At 40.4% G+C, this 27,715-nt stretch overlaps 1 protein-coding gene across 1 annotated transcript; it reads right to left on the bottom strand.

The window, feature by feature from the left end:
• Positions 1-22,254: 22,254 nt before the first annotated feature.
• On the bottom strand, positions 22,255-27,243 carry LOC309550565 (trace amine-associated receptor 4-like; the record flags this gene model as incomplete). Its single annotated transcript, XM_082250913.1, has 2 exons — positions 22,255-23,300; positions 27,189-27,243. The coding sequence occupies 2 exons, from the start codon at positions 27,241-27,243 to the stop codon at positions 22,255-22,257; spliced, it is 1,101 nt and encodes a 366-aa protein (XP_082107039.1).
• Positions 27,244-27,715: the final 472 nt, after the last annotated feature.

Genomic DNA, 27,715 nt, shown 5'->3' with positions numbered 1-27,715 from the left:
TCACTTACCTCCTCATAAAAAGAAATCAAATTTGTCTGACAACTTCTGTCTTTCATGAATAAATGCTGTCTTTTGCTTAAATTATTTTTTTTTCCAGCAAGAACTCATCTATGTCTTTTATTAAACTCGCCAGTGTCTTCCTAACTATAGAAGCTTAATTAAAAGGTCTATAGTTACTTGGTAAAGACTTTGATTCCTTTTTATATATTGGCACCTCATTGACATTACGCCAATCCAGTGGTTCTGTGCCTTGTGTAATGGCCAATCAAAGTGATCATGAACTTAACAACCTGCCACATCCTTCTACGCCACCAATCCTTTTCCTTCTTCCTCTACTCGTGCTGCTCAGCTGAGCTGATTCTAATGTAATGGGGACACACTGACCACCAATGTAAGGGGGGGGGGGCACACGGACAACCAATGTAAGAGGGGCACAATGGCCAACAAAGTAAGGGAATACAGAAACTAACCAGTAATGTAAGGGGGTACAAGCACTAACTACCAATGTAACTAGCCTCCTTGCAGTGCATGCTCTGTGTTACATAGCTTAGTCTTAATGCTGAAAATAAAAATGGGGGGGGGGGGGTACTATTAATTAACTGTATCCAAAATGCCTTTGTTTTTAACAATTTCTGAGTGACTTACCTGGAACCATGTGGGCCCATAATCTGCATACTTTTTCCTGGTTCATAAATAAAAAAAATATTATAACCATTAGATTAGCAACACAGTCAGACAACTAGCCATTTTATAAGAGGAGGTGATCCATGCTAGCATACTCCCTCAGCAATACTAGCCTACTTCCCATACTGCAAAGGCATTTTAAAGGCGGAACTAAAAACAAAGGAAATGAAGATTTGCTATGTTGTAGGAAAAATGCTTTGCCTAAGCATTACCCTTAAAAATCTTGAAAAAACATACCAGTTTCTCAAAATAGGGGACTTTTAAGGCAATCCAAGCAAATTTGTATAAAAATAGAACTTAATTAATATCTAATTATTAATTCGATATATATATTTTTTCAAGAATAACAGACCAAAGTCAGAGAATAAAAGCATACAATATACTTTTAAAATATTGACATGAATAAAATAATTGTAAATGAATTCAAGTGACAAAAATGGTGTTTCCCGAACTAAGCTGAAATACAGCCGAGATGTAATCACAGTAGCAGAAAATCCAACGCGTTTCAATGTGTAAAGCAATACAAATTCTTCTTCATTGATTTTTCTGCCATTTCTGTAAGGTAATAATGTATTACAGATAAAGTGCTATATATCTGTAATTCATTATTATTGTTTTTCATGTTTTACTAGGGATGATGACAATCCCAACTTCAGCCACCTAGTCACTATATTTCCTTACCCTTAAAAATCTAGATTCCACCTGGAATTCCTCCTAAAAAATAGCAACGCACGTCCTGGTATGTGAGGGTATCTGGGCACTCCTGTTCCTGCAGCCTTATAGCTGTGTATCTTCAGTGTGAGATCAAAGACACTGCTGCATTGAGTTTGCTGATATCAATAGATTTGAAGTGAGATTTGATGATGCACCTTACAGAATGCTCTGACATAAGGAAAGCAAAATCCCTGCCTCAATCAAATGGACACATTCACACAGAGAGTAAAAAAAGAAGGATTAGCTGCAGGGATACTGCAGATGATAATGTAATTATTTATTTGTCTGCACAGCTTCTAGGATTTGGTTTCTTTTTACAACAGAATGATGAAGTTTTAATTTTGCACTAAAAAAACTTTCATAAATGTTAGGATATGATATGAAATATCAGCAATCACTCTCTTTTATCCCTTTTTTTTTCTTTTAGAAATTACCCTTACGCTATATGTGTGCTATAGCTGTGGGTCACTGCTCTAGTGACCAAGAGTCAAGTGTCTTGACTCTTACTTATCTTTTTTATATAAAAGCTTGTCTTTCTATAACAGCATTTTTTTATTTTATTAGTTTCATCGTTTTTGTCAAAGAAGATCAGAAGTTGGTACGTAGATAGAATTTTGTAACTGGTTTCACAAAAAGGAAATGATCAATAAACAAAAAGTGGTAAATGAACACAGTGTTATATATATATATATATATATATATATATTTTTTTTTTTTGTATATTTGAGCACCATAGCACAGCATATCTGTACCTGTATATAAAGAAGAAACTCGTGCACTGCCGAAAAATGTGATGGAACTAAAGTGTTAGGGCTCTTTCACACAGTCCGCCTCCGTAGGCGGATCCGTGCTGCTCAGCGGGGATCGATCCGCGATCCCCGCTGAGCCGGCGAATGACAGCTCCGTCTCCGCTTGCAGTGCGGAGAGGGAGGTGTGACAGCCCCCGCTGCTCTCTATGGGGAATCGGATGGGAGCGGACCGCCTGTCCGCTCTCATCTGATCCCATCCGATCCGATCCCCAGGACGCATGGAAAATAGGGTTTCCATCCGTCCGGATTTCACGGATAGGATCGGATGCGGATGGCAGCGGGTGTCAGCTCCATAGGGCTGAATGGAGCATCCGATCAGATCCGCCTAAAAAACTGACAGGCGGATCTGATTGGACCACCCGTGTGAAAGAGCCCTTAATCTGTGTTGATCTGACAGCTGCTGCAATCACTGAAAATGTTTATCTCACATAAAGTAACAGATATATAAATAAAAAGTGCTGTGCTGCTGTGATGTACCAATGTGTACAATGAAAAATACTATATACTCTATACGTTAAAGAAGTGAATAGAAATTAACTTTCTAAATAAAGTACTATTACTCATAGAAAATTCCAATAATATCCAGTGATCCTTAACCACTTTACCACCGGAGGATTTTGCTGTCTTACGTCTGGGCCACTTTTTGCGATTTGGCACTGTGCGACTTGCGTCATGCAACGCCGTACCCAAACAAAATTTACGTCCTTTTTTTCCCACCAACAGAGATTTATTTTGGTGATATTTGATCACCTGTGCGATTTTTACTTTTTGCGCTATAAACAAAAAAAGAGCGACAATTTTGAAAAAATAACAATATTTTTCACATTTTTTATATGAAATTCCCCCCCCCCCCCAAAAAGAAATGTAAAAATCAAAATTTTTTATCATTTTAGGCCAATTTGTTTTCTGCTACATATTTTTGGTAAAATAAATCCCAATAAGCGTATTTTGATTGGTTTGCGCAAAAGTTGTTGCGTTTACTAACTAAGGGAAAGATTTCAGTGGTTTTTGGTGTTTTTTTTTAAACGAGTAATGGCGGCGATCTGCGATTTATTTTGCGGGACTGCGACATTGCGGCGGACAGATTGGACCTTTGACTGACATTTTTGACACTTTTGGGGTTACCAGTGACATTACTACAGTAATCAGTGCTATAAATATGCACTGTTATGCTGAACCCTGCAATCTGACCCTGCCTCTCACTTAGGAGATGGGAAGTCGGGGAATCGAGTCTGGAGATCCGCCCGCTTGTGTAAACAAAGCGGGCAGATCTCCAGACTCGATTCCCCAACGATCGGGGAAGAGCGGCGGTGATCACCGCCGCTCCTCCCCTGGCCCGACTCCCGCTGTGACTGAATACAGTGGGAGCGTGCCGCCGAGAAGGGGGAGTGTCTGGCGACGTAGGTCTACGTCGCCAGATGATAACTAACCACTTTGCCGCAGTAGAGCTCTAGTGAGCAGCGGTAAAGTGGTTAATAAACACAATAAATGGCCAGTGCTAAAAAGCCCAAACAACACTTTTTTTGTAATAGTTGTAGCAGAATTTACAGGCATTGGGTCTGATATGGGTCTGCCATTGTTACCGGTAACACTTCTGACACATTTAAATTGAAAACCCAAGTGTGAGAACTGAGACAATGACCATTCCAGCATCTTTGTTTTGTTTTGTTTATTTTATAATGGGGATGGGAGAAGGGAATGAGTGGGATACTTATCTGGCTCAACTAGGTTTAACTGGGACACTTTGTTGGAAAAATGCCTGTTAGCGCTGTCCTGACGCCAGCTGAATGCCGACCAATGCTTCCTGGCGCTTGAAAATACTGCTGAAACGTGCTGAAACGTGCTGAAACTTCGAAACTTCGACTTTACCTCCTTGGTTAACTCAGAAGATCCAGGACTGTAGTAACTCTTGCACTCTGTCTAGCTCAAAAGCCCTGTGAATGGCTCCCTGCAGACCTTCACTGGCTGAGGTAGCTCCATGTAACTGCTTGTGCTGCTGCAACCCTTAACACTGTACACTTGATTCTTCAGGGCCAAACTGCTGGTGCCCCCTCTGACACTTCAGGGTCCTCTCACTAGGCACCCCCTTGACACTAGCTGGCTCCTGGATCTAGAGTTGCCACCTCATCCCTTTAAAACAGAACACAAATGAATTACACAGGTTCTGAGGCTAATTTAATGCAGAGAAGGCTCCAATTGAGTTTAATTACCACCTTAATCAGCCACAGAACCTGTGTAATTAATGTGTTCTGTTTTAAAGGGATGAGGTGGCAACCCTACCTGGATCCCTGGTACCTTCCCTGGAGAGGTCCCCTCTACACTAGGCAGACCCTCAGGGGCAATTCACAGTACTCACAAACTTGGCATGCTTTCCTAGAACTGAACCCCTCTATCTCCACTGGTCCTCGGCACACTGGATCCTCTTTGCAGCTCAGATCAGCAATCTCTCTGGACTCTCAGACTGCCACCCGAGACACCCGTTCCTTCTGACAGGAGGAGAGACAGCCATACCCTCCCTCCCCTAACACTAGACCACCGGGGAACGACACATGATCTTTGAGACCATTTGCGTCTCCTTCATTTTTGAGTGTACTATTGGAAAATTTGTTGAATTGAAATGGCGGTGAACTTTTGAATACTGCATGACAATTTAGGTGCTGAATCTTGTCAATTTTGGGGATACTTCCCATTTGGGGGTTATTAAGGGGACTCCATTTTCCCTTCCTGTCTTTGTTACATTGAGGTACCTAATGAATCAACTGCACATTTACTCATAATCAGCCTGGCTGTCACCCTCTCTATGGGTCAACTCTAGGAGTCTGAAGGTCTCGGTTCCCTTCCCCTCTGTGCTTGCTCAGGTGGCGTCACCTCTATTGCCTCCACCTTTGGCATAAGAAAGGGCTCAGGTTATCTTAAGAAATGTTCACTCTCGAGAAATGTCTATGAAAACTCCTGAAGAAGCTATTATGAAGATGGCGAAACATGTAGAGTTGATATTTTCGAGTGCATTTTCTTGATTTTATCATTTTATATTGATGTATTGTCTTGTCCTCACTTTTGATGTGTAATAAAATGTACAATTTTTGAGAATTCAGATTTTTCTCCATCATTTAGCACCGTTAACCTTCCTACTCGGGGTAAGATTTTAGTGCCAAAAGCGGTAACCCCGAGTCACACTCGGGGTAGCGCTAGGAAGATCGCTGGATGCTGGAGGAGGTTTTACTTACCTTTTCTCCGGGATCCAGCGAAGACTGCGAGCGGTGTGCGGCGGCAGAGCTCTCTCCCGATCGTCTGCGAGCCCCGGCTTCCGTCTCCGGCGACGTGACGTCCGCCGGGGGGTGGAACCGGCGGCAAATTCGAATGTAAAATGCACCAAACACACTGATATCGTTCAAAATAAAATAAAATCACATTACATTACCCCCCAGTGCCCTTTCCTGCAGTTTTACTGTACTTTTTATGTAAATATATGTATATATATATATACATATATATACAGTATATATATATATATATATATATATATATATACGTATATATATATACACATATACATATATATATATATATACACACACACACACACACACATATTATATATATATATATATATATATATATATATATATATATATATATATATATATATATATACACATATATATGTATATATATATATATATATATATATATATACATACATGTATATATATATATATATACATACACGTATATATATATATATATATACACGTAATTCTTGTGAATGAGCAGCCCAAACCAACTGTATACATTATATATATATATATATATATATATATATATATATATATATATATATATATATATATGTATATATATATATATATAATATATACATAATATATGTATACATACATATATATATATATATATATATATATATATATAATATGTATAATAAATGTATACAGTTGGTTTGGGCTGCTCATTCACAAGAATTACATGCTTTCAGCACCTAAAATAATGGTACCACTTTCAGCACCTAAAATCCAAAAGAATCATACCGCCAGGGAGGTTAAAGTCCCACTTGCCCCCCTCCATTGTAGTTACTCAATTAAAGGGATGTGGTGCTTTTCATTTCATCTCTAGCAATATCTCTTTAAAAACTTAACACTGTACACTTGATTCTTCAGGGCCAAACTGCTGGTGCCCCCTCTGACACTTCAGGGTCCTCTCACTAGGCACCCCCTTGACACTAGCTGGCTCCTGGATCTAGAGTTGCCACCTCATCCCTTTAAAACAGAACACAAATGAATTACACAGGTTCTGAGGCTAATTTAATGCAGAGAAGTCTCCAATTGAGTTTAATTATCACCTTAATCAGCCACAGAACCTGTGTAATTAATATGTGTTCTGTTTTAAAGGGATGAGGTGGAAACCCTACCTGGATCCCTGGTACCTTCCCTGGAGAGGTCCCCTCTACACTAGGCAGACCCTCAGGGGCAATTCACAGTACTCACAAACTTGGCATGCTTTCCCAGAACTGAACCCCTCTATCTCCACTGGTCCTCGGCACACTGGATCCTCTTTGCAGCTCAGATCAGCAATCTCTCTGGACTCTCAGGCTGCCACCCGAGACACCCGTTCCTTCTGACAGGAGGAGAGACAGCCATACCCTCCCTCCTGGGACTCTGCTTCCTGCCAAAGACGCTGCATCATGCGTTCCCCTCAGACTTATACCTACTCCCAGAACTCTGGGGTAGATACAGGCCTGAATGTGCCACTGATTGGGTTTCCTCCACTGCCCAATGAGAACCCTTCCCATGGAGCCAGTGGGGAGATTCCCCATTCTCAATAGCAACACCAGGGAGACATGACAGCCCAGCTGAAAATCATGGCCCTGCTGTTAGGCAGCCAAGGCCCATTATAATTTGCCTAGCACCTACCTTGTAGGGTGCTACCTAGTGTATTAAAAGTGTTCAATTAGTGAAATATTCCACTAGCTGTGTTTCCTTTATGGGTATGAATTCCACCATTTGGTAAAGCCTTCACCTGGGATATTCTACATACAACATTCTATTGGTGTTTAACTAGTTCTGGACCGGAAGGATTTGCCCCCTTAATGACCAGGCCATTTTTCGCAATTCGGGAATGTGTTACTTTAACAGAAAATTGCGCGGTCGTGCGACACTGTACCAAAATAAAATTGATGTCCTTTTTTTCCCACAAATAGAGCTTTCTTTTGGTGGTATTTGATCACCTCTGCGATTTTTATTTTTTGCGCTATAAACCAAAAATAGTAACAATTCTGGAAAAAAAAAACAATATTTTATATAACATTCCCAAAAAAAAAAAAATTTAAAAAATCTTATTTTTTCATCATTTTAGGCCAATTTGTATTCTGCCACATATTTTTGGTAAAAAAAAAATCCCAATAAGTATTGATTGGTTTGAACAAAAGTTATCGCGTCTACAAACAAGGTAAAGATTTATGTCATTTTTATTTATTAGTTTTTTTTTTTTTACTAGTAATGGTGGCGATCAGCAATTTTTAGTGGGAATGCGACATTACGGCAGACAGATCAGACCCCTAACTGACATTTTTTACACTTTTGGGTGTACAAGTGGCATTACTACAGTAATCAGTGCTAAAAAATATGTACGGTCGTTGTACTAATGGCACTGGCAGGGAAGGGGTTAACACCAGGGATGATCAAAGGTTTAAATGTGTCCCTAGGAAATGCTTTCTAACTGTGGGGGGGGGGGGGGCTTGCTGCATGAACTCAGAGACCTGTGTTCCTAAAAAAGTGGATCATAGAATCCCTGTGTTTATTGCTGACAGAACAACGGTCTGCCGTGTTTACAATGGCAGACTGCCATTCTGTCTCCATGGGGAGTGATCGCAGGTGCCCAGCGGCAATCGCGGCCAGTGGACATGCAGATCAGGTTTCCCTGTGGCGAATCGTACAGGTATATGTACTGCTGGTGGTCATCAAGGGGTTAATTACACAGGTTCTGTGGATGATTAAGGTGGTAATTAAACTCACTTAGTGCCTTATGTGCATTATATCAGCCTCAGAACCTGTGTAATTAATATGTGTCCTAGAATAAAGGGATGAGGTGGCAACCCTAGTTATGGCAGTTATCTGCTGGCATAAAACTGAGTTTAAGGTCAAAGTAGCGACGTAAAACTGCGGCGGGTGGTCTGGAAGTGGTTAAAAAGTTAATTTCTATTCACTTCTTTGATGTACATATAGTAAAGTATTTTTTATTGTAGATATTGGTATATCACAGCAACGCAACACAACACTTTTTTTATCTGTACCTGTATTATCCATGCTTACTTCAGTCAGCACCAGAACTTCCTGCACCTCTGTGATTTCTTGTGTGTTCCTGCCAGTCACACTTTACTGGCACCTGTGCAGAGTTGTATAAAGTACTCAAAACCCATACTTGAGTAAAAGTACAAGTGCTCGATCAAAAAGTGACTTGAGTAGAAGTGGAAGTGCTCGATCAAAAAGTGACTTGAGTAGAAGTACTAAAGTATTCAACATTTTTTGTACTTAAGTATTGCAAGTAGTTTTTTAAAAAATTTTGCTACTCAAGTACTGAAAGTAAAAGTACCAGTAGTTTTGAAAAAAAAATTGCTACTCAAGTACTGAAAGTAAAAGTACAAGTACTGTGCTATGTAGTTATTAAAGAAAGAAGTCAAAAGTTTGAACATCATATTGTTTTTTATTATTTCAAAAGCAGCTTTTATTTATACATACAGTAGCATTTATTTTCGTATGCGCTGATAATACACATGTTTTGAGCTTCATGAAACCTGCCATCTACTGTTCTGGCAGTGGTAATTTTTATAATAGTAACGAGTAACTATGCAGCACAAAAAAAAAAAATATTGGAGTAGAAGTATTGAAATCATCGAAAAAATGTAGTGAAGTAAAAGTGGAAGTAGGAGAAAAAAATTCTATTCTAGGAAAGTACAGATACCGCCTTTCGGTACTTAAGTACAGTAGTGAAGTAGTTCTACTTAGTTACTAAACATCTCTGCACCTGTGCATTTCAAGTTTGCAGTTTGGTTGAGGCTGGGTTCACACTATTGGGATTTGGGAACGAGCGCGATTCCAATGCAGGTTCCCGCATCGCATGTCTCTCACAGGCAGTTCATACTGCCCTATGCGAACCACTGTAGGTATACCACAAAGGTAATGACACTCCCGGATCGGTCCACATGGTGCAGCAATCGGGACGCATGGGTGTGAAATCCCATGCGATCTGATTCTGGTGCGAACCAAAAAAAGGGTTCTGCGGCCATTTTTATCCGAATGCAATGTGAATTCAGCCATACAATCTGTATGGCTGAATTCACATCGCACAGGCATCGCATGTGATCTGCACAGCAATGTGGTGTGAATCAAATGTGATGCCTGACATTGCAAAAGTGTTTCCCTGTGCACTCCCATCTTCCTGCTCTGTGTCCCTGTGTACACTAGCCAGCTTCCATTGATCTTGTGTAACCCCCATGCATGCCTACCAACCCCTAAGGTCTCATGCCCTAGGTCACTGTCTGCTTGGGTCAGTCAGAGGTGAGCAACTTGTGAGCAGTTGGAAGCTGACCCATCACTCCTTGTGGGGTGCTCTTTTTTTTACCAAAAATATGTCTCAGAATACATATTGGCCTAAAATGATAAAACATTTTATTTTTTATTGGCTGTGTTTTATAGCAGAAGGTAAAAAATATTGGTTTTTTTTATCAGAGCTGTCGCTCTTTTTTTGTTTATAGCGCAAAAAAATAAAAACCGCAGAGGTGATCAAATACCACCAAAAGAAAGCTCTATTTGTGGGAGAAATGGACATAAATTTTATTTGGGGTACGAATGCGCAAATATCAGTTAAAATAACGCAGTGCCGTATCACAAAAAATGGGCTGGCCATTAAGTGGGTAAAACCCTCTGGTCCAGAAGTGGTTAAAGTAGCACCTGGCAATGAAAGAGGTAAAACCTTTGTTAAAGTGCACCTGTGTACCTGAGACCTTATTCACACTGGCCAATCTGTGTTTGGCCCCTTTCACACATACTGTCAGTTTGTCCATTTTTCATCTATCCATTGACGGATGAAAAACGGACATCAGTGCATCTCTATGTAAGAACGGATGACAACGGATGATCATCCGTTACCATCCGTTTTCATCCGCTTCCGTCAATGTCCGTTTTTTTGGAACGGATGAATGCCCTATTTTTCATCTGTCAAAAAAACAGATCGGACGAAAAACGGATGTAAACGGACAAACGGTCCGTTTTTTGTCTGTTTTTACATTGGTAGTGGATGTAAAAAAAAAACGGATGAAAAAAATGGATAAAAAAACGGATGAAAAAATGGATGAAAAATGGATGAAAAACGGATGACACTGTGAAATCCGACCCGATCCAATCCGTCAAATCTGGACGGATGGAAACCCTATTTTCCATCTGTCCAGCGGACGGTCCCTTCCCATCCGATTTCCCCCATAGAGATGCATGGGGAACTGACAGCTGTGTCTCCGCACACAGCGCGGAGACACAGCTGTCATCCTTCTGCTGAGCGGGGGATCGCTCCGCTGAGAAAAACGGAGTCCGTTTGACGGACACCGTGTGTGAAAGGGGCCTTATGCTTCCCAGATCACTTTTTTCTTTGTTTAGATGTTTCTGCTTGAAAGCATGTTTAGCCATATTTAGTTGCATTTAGAGTTTCTAATCAGATTCTGAACACACAGAATTCTATCTTCTCTAAATGCAGTGTACGACCCCTTTCACACGGACGGTTGTTGTGCCGTTGGTAAAAGCATGTTTTGTTATTTTGAAATTCCAACACTCCTGGCACAAAGATTATTCATATTTGTACATTGCGATTATGTGCGATTATGTGCATTTACATATGGCTGCGTTTAGCTGCAGTAGTAAATTCTTGCCTTTTGTATAGCAACTGTTTACTTATTTTTTCTTTGTACTGTGATTGCCTGCGTTTATATACAGATAGCTGCAGTACATCGCTCCTGGACGCTGTCAACTTTATTTTTCCTAAATGCACAAAACCGTATGTTATGAAAATGTTGCTAAACGCAGCGTGTGAACGGGGCCATAGGGATGCATGGTCTGCATTTAGCTGCGGTAAATAAGTTCCTCTTTCCGCAGCTAAAAGCTTAAATCTAACCGTTCATGTGAAAGGGGCCTAATTGTCCTCACCTAAATGCAAGAAAGTGTTCAGTGTGAGTGGCACCATTGAAAAATCATCAACACCTATATGACTGCCCGACACATATAAAATTTGTAGCGGTAAAGGGTGGACTTTAACACCCAGATGCCACACCAATTCGTCACCGGGTGGCCCTTGTTTATCTGCTGAGAGCACGCTCACTGAACACTTTGAGCACAAAGGCTGTTGCAGACAGCTCTTGGTTCATTCTACAGATTGGTAGTCGGTGGTTCCAGCTTTTGATCCTGCGACCACTGTTACAGTACTCACATGATCGCTGATCTTTCCCACCTCTTACATGTTAAATACCCCTTACATGTGATAGCATGGGGGGTCTGCATGATGACAGATTAGTATTATTTCACATGTAGGTTAGTGCCACCTCATGGCTATAGGCTTCACTGGGGTTCAACTTACAGAAAGATCAAGTCCTTTATCTCATTATGGAGACATTTTGAGGGAAATAGAGTTGAGCATTGATTTTCCCCCATCAGCTCTTCTCACACCATGCACTGTACACCTCATTGTGCTTGGACCGGAGACAAAGACTGGAGCCACTATGTAGGCAAGTGCCTACTTTATGTTTTAGGAACATGTTACATAGTTACATAGTTTGTGAGGTTGAAAAAAGACATCAGTCCATCCAGTTCTACCTATGATGTGTGTGTGTGTTTGCTGCTAACCGTACATTGTATACCCCTGTATGTTGTGGTCTTTAAGGTGCCCATCTAATAGTCTTTTGAAATTATCAACGCTCTCCGCTGACACCACTGCCTGTGGAAGAGAATTCCACATCCTTACTGCTCTGACAGTAAAGAACCCCTTATGTAGTTTAAGGTTAAACCGTTTTTCCTCTAGTTTTAGTGAGTGGCCATGTGTCTTATTGTATTCCCTTTCTCTGAATAGTTTGTTCCTTATGCTAGGGTCACCAGTACAGTATTTGTACATTGATATCATATCCCCCCTTTAATCGGCTCTTCTCCAGGGAGAATAAGTTCAGTGCTTGTAGTCTTTCCTCATAGTCGATGCCCTCCATTCCCCTAATTATTTTTGTTGCTCTTCTCTGGACTCTCTCCGGTTCCAGCACGTCCTTCCTGAGGACCGGTGCCCAGAACTGGACAGCATACTCCAGATGTGGCCAGACCAGAGTCTTGTATAGTGGTAGAATAATTTCTTTATTTCTGGAGTGAATCCCATTTTTTATACATCCCAGTATTCTGTTGGCTTTGCTTGCAGCGGCTTGGCATTGCATGCCACTGCCAAGCCTGTTGTCCACTAGTACCCCCAGGTCCTTTTCCATCTTAGATTCACCCAGTGACTAGCTTGCTTTCGTGTTTCTGGCGCCCAAGTGCATTACTTTACATTTCTCAACATTAAACCTCATCTGCCATGTAGTTGCCCACCCCATTATTTTGTTCAGGTCCGCTTGTAAGGTTTCCACATCCTGTATAGAAGATATTGGCATGCTTAGTTTAGTATTATCCGCAAATACTGAGATTGTGCTAGATATCCCGTCCTCTAGATCATTTATGATTAAATTAAACAGGATTGGTCCCAGGACAGAACCTTGGGGGATCCCACTCTCCACACCCCCCCCAATCCGAGTACTCCCCATTAATCACCACCCTCTGTACTCTCCCCTGGAGCCAGTTCTCTATCCAGGTACTCACCCTATGGTCCATACCTACATTCCTTAGTTTGTACAGTAAGCGTTTGTGGGGAATGGTGTCAAAGTCCAGATACACCACATCCACAGGCTTACCTTTATCTAGGTGGCTGCTCACTTCATCATAGAAGGTTAATAGATTGGTTTGGCAAGAACTATTTTTCATGAATCCATGCTGATTACTATTAATAATACAGTTTTCATTATTAAAGTCTTGTATATAGTCTCTTAACATCCCCTCCAAAATCTTGCAGACTACTGATGTTAGGCTGACCGGCCTATAGTTACCCGGGATATATCTCGGCCCTCTTTTGAATATTGGTACCACGTTGGCTTTTTTCCAATCAGCTGGCACCATACCCGTCTGTAAGCTACCCTTAAAGATCAAGAATAATGGTCTGGCAATCACCTGGCTGAGCTCTTTAAGAACCCTCGGGTGCAAGCCATCCGGTACCGGTGATTTATTTATCTTAAGTTTCTCGAGTTTAGTTCTAAGTCTATCTTCTGTTAGCCATGATGGTACTTCCTGAGGTGTATTATTTAGTTTAACATTACAAGCTGGGTTAGTGTAACCCCCCCGATTATTTTGTGAAGACTGAAGAGAAGAAATTATTTAACACTTCTGCCTTTTCCCTGTCCTCTGTGGCCAAATTACCCACAGAGGACAGGGAAGGCTGCCCACAGAAGGGCAAGTGAGTGTTACTGTTGGCGGAAGACAGTACCTTCTTGGACTTTATGATACCGCAGGACAAGCTATGAGGACCTAAGGAATTGGTGATCCTAATTGACAAGCCCATTCCAGGACCTGGATGTGAATTGCCATTTGGAGGTGGATGATCACCTTGTTTTCCTAAGAGCTTGATCCTTATAATAAGGGTACATTTCCATTACCTAGGGGATGCACGGTGGTGTGGTGAAGGCTCTTTTTGTTACTTTGGGGATTTGAAGAGGACCTGTTTGGGACTTTCTTACACTGCTCATCATTTTTCCCATTGTTTATATATCAAGAGACTTTAGTAACCACTCTTCACATATGGTTCAGCAAACAGGACGATCATATTCATGCTGATTGATTATTTATTGATTCTCATATATATTTGATGCTCTTGGAAGTAAGAGCTTATTAGCACTGCTAGTGCACGTATAGGGCCTTGTTTTATATATGCACCTTATTCAAATTACCCTCGTCGTCTTTTATGGGGCCAATATGTTTTGGCCTCGCTTTCTTACAGTTTATATACTTAAAGAATTTTTTGGGGTTCTTTTTACTCTCCTCCGCTATATGTCTTTCGTGTTCTATTTTAGCCACCCTGATTTCGCCCTGATTATTACACTCTTTGTAATGCTTGAATTCTGCCATTGACCCCTCAGCCTTGTATATTTTGAAGCCCTTTTCTTTAGTATTAATATGCATTTTTATGTTGGAGTTTAGCCACCCAGGGTTTAGTTTTGCTCTTTTAAATTTATTTACCTTTGGAATGCACTGGCCAATCCCTTTGTTTAGTATGCCCTTGAAGCACTCCCATTTTTGCTCTGTGTTCTTTGTTTCCAGGGTTCTATCCCATATGATATTTTCTAGCAGAGAGCGCAGTTTTGGGAAATTGGCTTTTTTGAAATTCAGTGTCCTTATATTACCCTTGTGTTTCCTGTTACTATGATTAATACTGAAACTAATTGACATATGGTCACTGTTTCCCAAGTTGCCCCGTATTTCTATGTCCGTAAGCAGGTCTGAATTGTTGGTAATCAGTAGGTCAAGTACCGCATTGTTTCTTGTCGGTGCGTTCACCATCTGACCCATGAAATTGTCCTGCAAAACATTTAGGAACTGCCGAGCCTTGGCTGAATGTGCGGTTCCTTCTGCCCAGTCTATATCTGGATAATTAAAGTCCCCCATTATAATGACATTTCCCATCCTTGCTGCCAATCCTATCTGTAAAAGGAGGTCCGCCTCCCCCTCCTCCCTCTGGTTGGGGGGCCTATAACATACGCCCAATATTACCCTCCCTATAGTGCCTTCCCCTTTAAGTTCTACCCATAGGGATTCTGCCTCGTTCATAGCTCCATTATTAATATCATCCCTCATATTTACCTGTACACTGTTCTTCTTAATATACAGACGTACCCCTCCCCCTTTTTTTACCTTCTTTATCTCTACGATAAAGGGAGTACCCCTGAATGGTCACCATGCAGTCATGAGAGTTGTGTATTTCTTTGTTAAGTGTGCTGTGACAGTGTGCTGTGACTTTAAGATTTGGTTGGTCAATGCAGGGGTCCGGTCATTAGGTGATATAAATTCCTCTGCATATGTGTATCACTTTCTCTTGTGAAGGGCATATATACAGGTCAACTGACCTCATGCTAGGGATTCCAGTGTGGGAATCATAAATAAGGCAACAACAAGTGAAGGGCCCACTGACCTCGTGCATTACCACTAAAAAAGTTTATTACAATCCAAAAAAGCAACCTACATTGTCCTCACAAACCTATGATAGTTGCACAAAAAGTGTTGGTTACCAGCACTTTGGGGAACTTCTGAGGAAGATACAAGCACCGTCGGATTATCCTGGCTGTCTTGGGGGGGATTGGTTCCATTGTCTTTACATGTGTGACAACTATTATGTTTGTGAGTACAATGTAGGTTGCTTTTTGGATTTTCATAAACCTTTTTAGTGGTAATGCACAAGGTCGGTGTGCCCTTCTCTTGTTGTCTCTCAGTGTATTTGGATACCTTTGGTCCTAAAGGGGTGGTAAGATCTTAGGTCGTACCAACAAAGACCACCTAAGACCACTCACCTTCTTGCATACCACTAGAGAGCAGGTGAAATGCTGTTTTTTTTTAATCATAAGTGAGGACCTGTGTTACCATGTAAGCTCTTCTACAGGCCGCAACCTCCTTCTAATGTGAGTTCTTAGGACGACCAGTGGTATGGACTTTGTTGCTCTGAACTACTGCACCTTAAGGTATGAGCGGGACCACTCACTTATTGCACCATTAATTCTACGCACCACTAGCGACAGCATAGCTAATTAGCACAGCCAATTGAATATAATGTGTTTACATATATGAAAAGGACTAGGTTCCGTGTCATGATGTGGATGTACAGATGATAATTTCCAAATCTGCTAAGTATAAGGACTTTAGTTACAAGGAGAAGCATCACTTACTGAGAGGAAAAGGTAAGTGTGAGACCAAGGTGTATAGAAAAGAATGGAAAAACTAAGAGTGAAGTCATGTTGGACAATTACAAGTGTGACCATTTTTACTTTTTTGGTTAAGTGTATGTGAATGAACATCACAGTCAACCTTTATGACTATGAAGTGAAGGTGTAACAATGCGACCAGCCGGCAATGGCAGCGAGTGACAGTGGAGTAATGGGAGCAAGGGAACAATTGTACTTCATGTTCCCCACCTAGTAGCTTGGTCTCCATCATGAAGCCTGTTGCAGTACTGGCCTTCCATCTGGGTCTAGCCCAGAGTGCAAGGCCTTGCGAATCAGAAGTGCAGTGGCTTCCCTGTGAGCACCTGCAGCCATTATCCTGGTATCAAAACTTATAGCAGATAATGCTCTGTAAAGTAATAATAATTTGAGTGGTTAAACCCAAAAACCAAAATATTTTGCAGCTTACCAATCATTAGATGTGGTGGCTGTATTAGTTTTCTTTTTAGGCTTTTTTTTCCCCCTGTTTTCACCTGGTGATCTGGCCAGTAACACCCTTATTGTGTTAGAATGCCTACACTTTGGATGAAGGAGCAACAGAGACACCTTTGGATAGCAGAATTTTTAGTCTGGGCTAGATGTACTAGCAGATTTAGATACTCTAACAAATTGAAGCCAAACTCCACATAACCTGTTTTGAGAAGTTACAGAAGCAGTTTTGTTCATTTTGGGATAAAGGTTTTACATAAATAAATAAAAAAATGATCATTGTAAGCACTCCTGTGAGTGTTAAACAGTTGGTCTCAACCTAACTGCTAAATCTGCAGGACATCTTGCTCTGCTGAAAAATAACAGACTTACTGGGCATATCACCAGATAAAAATAAAGCAAAGAAAGCCTTAAAAAGAAAACAAAATGCAGCCTTTACATCTAAGAATTGGTAAGCTGCAATATAATAAATGGTCGCATTTGGGTTTAATACCACTTAAAGAGAAGCTCCAGTCTCCCCCCAAAAAATTAAAAGTCACCAGCTACAAATATTGTAGCTACTGACTTTTAATATAAGGGCACTCACCTGCCCCAGGATTCAGTGTGGTCCCCATCCAAACCGATTCTTCAATCAGCTTTGGGTCCAAGTGCCGGCATCTTAAAGGAGTTGTAAAGGCAGGAAGTCTTTTTATCTTCCCCGCATCCAATTCGCATTAAAGGAGAGTGTCCCTCACTCTCATTGGAGCCAGTTCACACATCTCTGTGGCAGTTACGAAGCGGATTGCACAGGGGTCCTTTGCGTCTTTGGCTCAATTTCAGGTCCAAATAGGTGTGAACCCTTTCTCAACTATAGGGATCCTGATGATTAAGACCTGGCTGAGGGCGGATGGGAGTAATGATGCATGAATTGCCATGTAGTGGTGGTAATAAAGTTTGAATAAACTAAATAAAAATACAGCGCTGTGTGGCCTGTCCCAAAAAACAGCCGTTTTTTTTAGACAGGAAGTGAAAGAAGCTCTCCAACAGTAACACATACCGAGGTAAAAAGGCTTTTTATAAAATAATTAGGTAGGGGAAGGGTAGAATGGTTGTCTAATTTTGAATGTCTGTTTTTCCTGTAGCAGATTTTCCCTTACTTCCTGTCTGACAAAACCTCCCAAAAACAGGATGTGAGGATGAATTTCTTTAAAGGAGCCCTAAATAGAAATAAAACCTGACAGGGGCTCTACTCTTCCCCATTCTATCATAAAAAAAATCAAAAGTTTTGGCTGTACTGTAAAGCCCAACCCTTTTGGACTTTTTTTAATTTAGTTTTTATTTAGTTAGTTTTCTATAGAATGTATAAGAGTTAGAAATACTATAAACTTTTTATTTTTAATTACTTTTTGTATATTTGCAGAGTATCAGAATAAACAGGATGTGAGGAATAATCTGCACTTCCTGCCTATTTGACAGTTGTCAGGCAGAACAGGAAGTTAATTGAAATACCCTCTAAAGAGACACAGGCAGCAAACAAAACACAATTTCTTTAAACTCTCAGACAGGATTTTATTGCTCTCTAGGGCACCATTAAAAGCCACCCCCCTTAATTCCTGTCCAGCTGACAGATTGAATAGGAAGAGAACAGAAATCTTTTATATGGGGACACAGATGGTATTAAAAACTGACAGAAGAAATCTCCTCAGTGGGTGCTATAATCAGTGTTTTGTTTAGACCTGGTTCACACTAGTGTGATTTCAGATGCCAATTGAGCCGATCAGAAACAGTTAAGAAGGGAACTGTTTACATCAATGTGGCTAAGCACAGAGCGATTTTGGAAAAGGTTCCTGTATTACCTTGGTGTAAATCCAGTGCAATTTAGGCCCCATTGAATTTACAAACCTTATCAAAGTTGCATCCAAGTAATACATAATACATTATAATACTAGTACATAATCGCACTGAAAGTCGGATCAAAATCTCAGTGTGAACCTAGCCTTAGTACAGTACTCATAATATTCATTCATTCAAGCATTGTACAAACATGGAAATGTGTTAGTATTTAGTGAAAAAAGTCATGCCGGTGTATGTATGTTCATTGTTATTAGTTCACTTATTTTTTTAATATGCCTGTATACAGTATAATAGCATTTATGCAGCAATGACCCCTACTGGTGTCTTTAGATTGTTACATGTGAGCAAATTATTTGTCTCCTGATAATATTCAACAAATTTATATGCTCATAATTTAAACAATTCTGTATTTCTTATAATACATTGAAGGGCTCTACTTCAGACACTCACAATATCTTTACAGAGCTCAATAAATTTCAGACATATTTTAATTCTATTAAAGACATGAATGTGGAAATAAGTCATGTTTAACAGCATAAATAAAATATTAATAGTAAAATATTAAAATAATAAAATATTCACCAATAACATTATTGTAAACATAGAGATTTTTATTATATATTTTCATGTGACAACACTGAAGAAATTACACTTTACTACAATGTAAAGTAGTGAGTGTACAGCTTGTATAACAGTGTAAATTAGCTGTCCCCTCAAAATAACTCAACACTTTATTGTCTAAGCCACTGGCAACAAAAGAGAGTACACCCCTAAGTTAAAATGTCCATATCAGGCCCGAAGTGTAAAAAAGGCTTCTGTACTTCTGTGCTTCTGTACTGTGTACTGTGACATACTGAAGCAGAGCATGATCCCCTCCATTTGGAGACTGGGCCCCAGGGCAGTATTGCAACATTAACTCCATGCCCAAGAGGGTTAAGGCAGTGCTGGAAGATAATGGTGGCCACACAAAATATTGACACTTTGGGCCCAATCTGGGCATTTTGACTTAGGGGTGTACTCACTTTTGTTGCCAGCTGTTTAGACATTAAAGACTGTGTGTTGAGTTATTTTTGAGGGGACAGCAAATTTACACTGTTATACAAGCTGTACACTCACTACTTTACATTGTAGCAAAGTGTAATTTCTTCAGGGTTGTCACATGAAAAGATAAAATAAAATATTTACAAAAATGTGAGGGGGTGTGCTCACTTTTGCGAGATATTGTATATATACACACTGTATATATATTTTTTTCTTTTTTGCTAGGACATGTGAACACATAATATGTTCATATTATTCTTGTACAGTTGATGTGGTGGGTTCATTTATTATAGTACAAGTAGAGCACAAAAGAACACATACAGCAACCCCATATAACAGTATCTACTTAACATGACAACTAACCACTTCAGCCCCGGAAGATTTTACCCCCTTCCTAAACAGGCGCTATTTTGTGATTCGGCACTGCGTTATTTTAACAGACAACCGTGCGACGCTGTACCCAAACAAAATTTACTTGCTTTTTTCCCCACAAATAGAGCTTTCTTTTGGTGGTATTTGATCACCTGTGCAATTTTTATTTTTTGTGCTATAAACAAAAATAGCGACAATTTTGAAAAAAAAAAAAACAATATTTTTCACTTTCTGCTATATGACATTCCCAAAAAAAATTAAAAAATCTAAATTCTTTAACATTTTAGGCCAATTTGTTTTTTTGTTTGGTAAAAAAAATCACAATAAGCATATTTTGATTAGTTTGCGCAAAAGTTATTGCATCTACTAACTACAGGAAAGATTTATGTCATTTTTATTGTTTTTTTTTACTAGTATTGGCGGCGATCTTTGATTTTTTTTTTTTTTGCGAGACTGCGACATTGCGGCAGACAGATCGGACCCCTAACTGACATTTTTGACACTTTTGGGGGTACCAGTGACATTACTACAGTAATCAGTGCTAAAAATATGCACTGTTACTGTAATAATGACACTGGCAGGGAAGGGGTTGACAGTATAGGTGATCAAGGGGTTAAATGTGACCCTAGCGGAGTTATGCTAACTGTATGGGGGTTGGGCTTCTGAAATGATTATAGAGACATGTGATCCTATATAGCAGGATCACATGAGCTCTGTGTTCATCCCAGGGAGAAGGACGGTTGACTGTGTTTACAACCGACTCTCTCAGCAGGGGAACGATCGTGGGTGTCAGGCGTCAATCGGAGCCACCTGACACATGCATCGGCTTCCCCACTGATGAGCGTGCACTCGCCCCCTAGACTCCCCAGAGCAAGCGCCGTACATGTACGACGATTTGCCTGGGAGCAGCTGCCTGCCGCAGTATATCTGCAGCGGGCAGTCGGCAAGCAGTTAAAAAAAATTGTTTACAGATCCCCATTCTGTGTTGTTTACTGATGACCAGCTGGTGCCAGAGGACATCAAGTGCCCGGCACACGGAGATCGGCTTCTGCTGTGAAGAATCTCTTTGCAGGCTGAAGTGTTTGCCTGAGCAGAGAGCAGAACTGTGGGAGGGACCCAGCAGGCCCACCCAATACAGGCTGCCAGAAGAAAACTGTGGGAGGGGTGGATACAAGACCAGTCACCCTGTACAAAGAGAGAGCATCAGATTATGGGAAGTGCCTGCACAGGGGCAAAGTTTCAAACTGGAATGCTGCACAGATCTGAAAAGAAACACAAAACACACAAAGATTCAAGGAAGAATATACATGAATCTTGTAATTGACAGAATTTACTTATTTTGATGTTAAGATTTAAACAGTAAGACACATTAGCAGCCGGTCCAAAATGCTTTCTTCTGGCATTCTGGGACTGCTGCTGCTGTGTGTTACTACTTGTTGCTTATCAAATAAACTGCCTTGATGGAGCTTGGGTTTCAACCAGGCAAGGCTGTAGTGTCAGCACCACTCTGAGGTGGATGTGAGCTGGATTCCTGATTGACAACTGGTTCTACCTCTTAGCACACAGCTGAAAGCTGGAGCCAGCTATGCCTGCCCCTGTGAAAGGGGTAGAGCAGAGAGTGGTGACTGACAATCATTGCTCTCTGCTCCAAGAATATTAAGAACTGAGCAATCATTTGTCAAGTGATCACTCAGTTCTGTCTTAGAGTTGGCAGGGGACAGCTGCAGCATCACATCGATGCTGCAGAATAGAGGTGAGCATGTATGTATGTATGTATGTTTTTTTGTAACCCCAATATTTTGCTCCCCCCAAAAATGTTCTTGGGCCCTTTCAGTTCAGCACCAGGAGCCAGGGACAGAGAGGAGACTTTTTACTCAATTTCAAGAGCATGCAGAGTAATCATCGAGGCCATGGCCCTAAAAAGCAAATTAAAATCGCCCAGGGCAGACCTTAGGAAGAGGATTACTCTGCCTGATTCAGAAAATTAGTGAATAGTCCTCTCTCTATTCCACATCCCTGATGCTGAAATGATGAGGCCCTGCCGCCCGGGAAGTTTTTATTTATTTACTGGGAGCCACAGCTTGATGAATTACTTGTGTGTAATAAGATATTGAAAGCCATTTTTCTGTGTATGGTGGATTAGCCAGCAGGGCTGCCATGTGAAACAGATTAGAAACTCTCAGGAAGGCTGTATGGGCCCCACAGTTTCTAATGGCAGCCTAGTTAAACTCTACATGCCTCTGTCATGTTTCTACAAATATGAATGGTTTACAGCCTAGCCAGCACATTCATGGAAGAAGAATTTGCATGTAATATTTTACCTGAAAGTATGATCTTAAACGATTTTTGAAACCATGGATAAAATAGACCATAAATAATAGGATTGAGTGCAGAATTGAAATAGCCAAGCCATAATACAATATTATAAACATCAACCGATACTGAAAAATTAAGGTAAGGATCAGCTATAGTTGTACAAAAAAAAGGCGTCCAGCACAATATGAACACCCCCATCACAAGGCTTAGTGTCTTTGCTGCTTTACTTTCTATGTTTATTAAGATTTTATCCTTAGTACTTGTCTTTTCACGTGTAGAATTAAAAAGGTTATTAATCACCTTGGTTTGTTTTGTTGCAACAGAGAAAATATGTACGTAAATTACAATCATGAGGCAACCTGGAAAAAAAAAAGACAGCAATGACGTGATTATACTCCATAGTTTGTTAAATACAAGGGAGCACGAATCACAGCAAGCTGGAAGAGGTTGACTTTCCTGTATACCTTCCATGTGAACATTGGAAAAAACAAGGCCAAAGGAATGCACACAGGGAATCGTCCAGCTAATCAGTAAACACACTTCAACTACAGATATTGTTATTTTCCTGTAATAATGAAGAGGGTGACATATTGCAAAGTATCGGTCAACAGAAATGAAGAAGAGGTGGAATATGGAGGCTGTACACAATGTCATGTCAATACAGCTGTGTAGCTTGCAAAACAGTTCCCCAAAATACCAGCATGAAGTTAAAGTTCTCACCAAGCTGTATGGCATTACCACTAGTCCAAGGAGAAAGTCTGCAACTGCCAAGGATAATATGAGGAAGTTGGTTGGAGTGTGAAGCTGTTTGAAGTGAGTTACTGAAACAATCACTAAAATATTTCCTGTCACTGTAAGGGCTACTGTTCCAAACATGATAATATTCATGGCAAGGTCAATAGAAAGAGGCCTGTTCGATATGGGACAGGATATGTTTAGCCCATCAAAACATGCATTTGCATTTTGCTTGGCCCGGAGTTCAAACATATTATGATTTTCTTGTCATAGCATCTGGATCAAATCACCCTAGAAGAAAACAAAAGTTGGTTTTATGCATCTTAAATTTATTGTGTGAGCTGTCACTGGTGTGTCTTTTTAGTTCATTTCTTAAAGCTCAATATAAATGGAATGTTTTGTGTTTTCCTGATCTGCTTTCACTTTTCCTGTCTTTTATGTTCTTTTGGTGATCACATCAATTAACACAATTACTGAATCCCAAGCTTAGGGGGTAAGTACATTAATTGGCAACATGTAAATATAGATGTACAGTACATCTATATTTACTTCATACATACAGGTAAATAGAAAGTGAAACAGATTTTTCCGTAAAGGAGACCTTTCTTGAAAATTGAATGGAGGTTGTCTACTGGGTATGTAGTAAAGGTCAAAGCAAATGGGGAAAGGGCTTTACATCTGGAGGAAAGAAAATAGGTTTACCCTCCTGTGGCATCGGGAGCTGTTTAAAATGGTGATTTACGCCAGATTTTGTAAGAAGTAATCTCACTAATGACACAGGTTTGCTGGCTTTATATGGGAGCCAGAACTAGAGCTCAGGGCCCCGCCCTCCTGAAGGGGTCAGTGTGTGAATGCTTACCCTCTAAGCATAAATTTCCCTTTCTCCCAGTACAAATCCTCCCCCCTGCTGAAATTGCCTATTTTAGCACAAATCTTTGCTCCTCCATCGCCCAAATCGTCCCAGCTCAAATGCCCGCACCCAAAAACAAATTCACCCCTCCTAGCACAAATCCTCTACCCTTAAAATATTCTCTCCTAGTAAACATCTTCTCCCCCCCCCCCCCCACACTTCAAATCCCCTGCCTTCCAGAACAAATTCCCCTCAAATGCGTCACCTAGCACAAGTCTTCTTCCTTCCAACATAAATCCCCCTAAATCACTACTCTTAGCACCCCACCCCCCACAATTTCCCCTCCTAAGACAATACTTACCCCCTGTAGCCCCCCAAATTCCCCCTTCCAACACAAATCCCCTCCCCACAATCTGTTGGTGGTGCTCCCCCACCTCACACGATACCACAGTGCCCAGAGCAGCCGTCCCTTCAGCCCACCCCTTGTCCCAGCCCTGGGTGGGAACATGCTATAAGTCAGGGCAGTGATATAATTGTACTTTCTTGTTTCCCATACCTCACCAAACGTAACCTAAACCACTTGGTTAACCATTAATTTTTACTAAATACATCCTATGTTAAATAATATAATATTGTCATTTAGAATATTTAAATCATATTAATTTACCAACATTTTTAAGGAGTTTAGGAAGAAGAGATTATTTGAAAATAAGTACGATAGATTGTTATTTTATGTAATTATGTAATAGCCAACCTGATCTTTGTCGTTCTAAAATTTATGCCATACTATATTATTTTCACAATTAATTAGTTCTACCTTATTTGATCAGCAACTATTTAAAATGTTTGGTATTTTACCATCTCTTTAGGAGTAGGAAAACATTTTTCTAGAACCCAGAATGCATAAAAACTTGTCTTGCCCTAGAAAATATTCTTTTAACCGTAAAAAGGTCATCAAAACTGTAGATAAAGTTTAAATACATTTTGTAGTTGATTTAATAAAGAAATAATGACTATTCACTTAGGAAAGTACAGTAAATGCTCACTTAGAAAAGAATATGTTTACTTTGTAAAGTAAAAATTTACTTAGCTACTGAATAAGATATAGCTGTGCTCAGTTCAATCATCCAATCACTCACAAGCAAAAATTTGGTTTTAAATTTAATTTCCTGGAATATGATTTGGTATTTAAAGTGAACACATCAGCATTTAGCTAAGTGAACATTCACTTTGCTAAGTGAGCAGTGGCTATTACTTTAGTAATTCAACCCCTATATCTCATATATATGCATACTTACAATTGTATTCTTCAATTGCCTTTCATATCGCCTCTGTCATTTTTCTGCAGATTAAGAGGAGACACAATAGTATCTCTGTAAATATTCTTGGAATAACATTGATCATTTTTGTAGGCAGGATTTTAAATGGTATTGTTATTTGTATATTCTGTGTGCATTACTATAGCTATACTAAATAAAATAAAGATGAAAATACCTGGGAGTAAACTTTGACATTGCTTCACTCAACAAAAGGTATTGCTTCTTGTCATCTTGTTTTATGTATGTTGTAGTGAGCAATGCCTTATAAAGGCTTTCATTTCCCAAAAGATCATACAACAATGCACAATACTTTCCAGAATACACCAGGGATTACTTTTCTTTGCACCTATTTGAAGCATATGTTTTCAAACTGAACAATTTAGTGATGTTTTCTGGCACCTGCCACAAACAATATTTTTGCATTTACAGGGATAGTAGGAAATCTCTGCTTCTTTTGATGCCTCCTATCTTACCACTGACCCTGTTGCATTTACCCCCCACCAGTCATCTATTTGAAATAGCCTATTAAAAAACTCAGAAACTTCAAGCATACTGTACCTTGATCATCTTTTTCTATTTCAAGACAGTCCAAACTCTTAAACCTATTTATTTTAGTAAGTACAATTCCAGGTGGGACAGGGGCAATAACACACTCACTCCCAGTGCAATAAAATAATTTGTATTGAAATATTGCAAAGACAGTTTACAAATAACCGGGTGGGAAGGCAGCCCAGCTGGGAACACTAAGAATTCCAACAGTGTGTAGAGAGCACGTTTCAGCTGAACTGTGGTGAGGGCTAGAATGTAGCCTGGCCATCTTGTGCCCAAGCAGGTCGATGTCCAGAGACGTTGCGAGCCCTATGCTTTCCCTTCTCATCAGGAATCATTCCCTGCCACTAGTTCTGTCCCTACCAGGCAAGAACCTGTCCCTTCTCTATCAACTAGCAAAATGCATGCCAAACTTGGGAGCCAGGGCCTTAAAAAGGCTTTGCCTGACCCAAGATGGCTGCTAGGGTCACATAGGGCAGTAACATCCAATTTAATAGCTTCCCCAGTGACCCAGGAAGCCATAGATGTACCCTGTTTCTCTTGACTTTCTCTCCAACAACAGTGCTGCTGCGGAAGAGCGCCACAGAAAGTAGATGCACCTGCCTACACACTGGTATGCAAGCTCAGCGCAGCTTACTCTTAAGTGCATTTTCTTATCAAGCACTAAATGATAGGCCCCAGCTAATCACTCCAGTAATTAAATATGATTTAATGGCCCAAGCATTTGCCTGAATTCATGGTCAAGCAAATCACCAGGCCTGGAATCTTCTCTCTTATGGACTGCAGAAGGTCCCTTTTAAGGGTGCTCATGTTGCTGCCTATTGACATGAAAACTTCTCTCTGGGTCCATTGACAGGGATTTAAAAACTCCAATGGCAACATGTTGATACAACAAGGTATGGCAACAAGAGGGATGACACTGCGGAGGGTCACATGACAATGAATTTCAAGTGGTATGGAGGAAAGGCAGTTGCTCTAAATGTGCCTGAAGATGAGCTTTAAAATGTAACAATGTTCCTTAATCTGACTATTACCCAACAGCTACTTGACTTGGACTACAACTGAGTTGAAGAGATATAGCACCCTCCTGGTTAGGCTGCTAGACAAATTTAGATTTTGGCTTGTAATTGTTTGGTTTGGTCTGCTCAGAGATTCACAGGCTGAGAGTTTGCTAAATTCCCCCTGCCTCTAATAGAAGTTTCTAGAGCTTAGAACAGGAGGATTCAAATGTCCAGTCTGAATATTCAGCAGGGCTTAGCAAATCCACGGGGAGGTGTGCCCAGATGGAGCTAGGTTGCTGTTAAATAGTCTGGATCTCCCTTGTGGGGATGGATCTGTGAGCAGAGAGGAGAGGGGCTGCCTACTCCTGGAGCCCTATGGACTGAATACAGGACTACTTTGCAGGAGGTTGTATCTGTGGACTGTCTATATACCAGGATCCAGTAAAGCCTCTGTTTGCTCTAAAACTGCTTCATGGTCCCCAGCCATGAACCGTGGACTGTTCCAGTCTGCCTTTACTTGTGCTCATACTGCTTTATGGTCCCTATCTGTTCCGCCTGTTCTAGTATGCCTACACTAGTGCTACTTCTGCTTTGTAAGGAGTGTTCTCTACAAGCAATATAGTTTGTTTGGCGTCTCCTGCATTACCCCAAGGCTCCTCCCAAGTTCTACTAACAAATAATCTTAAAAAGACAACCACCAGACTGACCAATGAGCAGGAGTGAATGAACTATTGTTGCTGTGTGTCTGGCTGCCTCTGTACTTTTTGGGAAAGAACCTGTTTATTGTACAGTGGCTCCTTTGGAGGTAGCACTACAGAGATTTTCAACTTGCTATGTAATAGTGATTTTCAATGAGCATCACAATTCGTATTCTTTATATCACTTCTCAGACTAAAAATTGAGCTGTCAAGATGTTTGTTTACAGCTCCTGTCAACCTGAACCTTTTAAACTTTTCTTT

Source organism: Pelophylax lessonae (assembly GCF_965119305.1).
Source record: "Pelophylax lessonae genome assembly, chromosome: 3".
Classification (NCBI taxonomy): domain Eukaryota; kingdom Metazoa; phylum Chordata; class Amphibia; order Anura; family Ranidae; genus Pelophylax; species Pelophylax lessonae.
The sequence above is the reverse complement of the archived record's forward strand: the minus strand, read 5'-3'. Positions and strand labels throughout refer to the sequence as shown.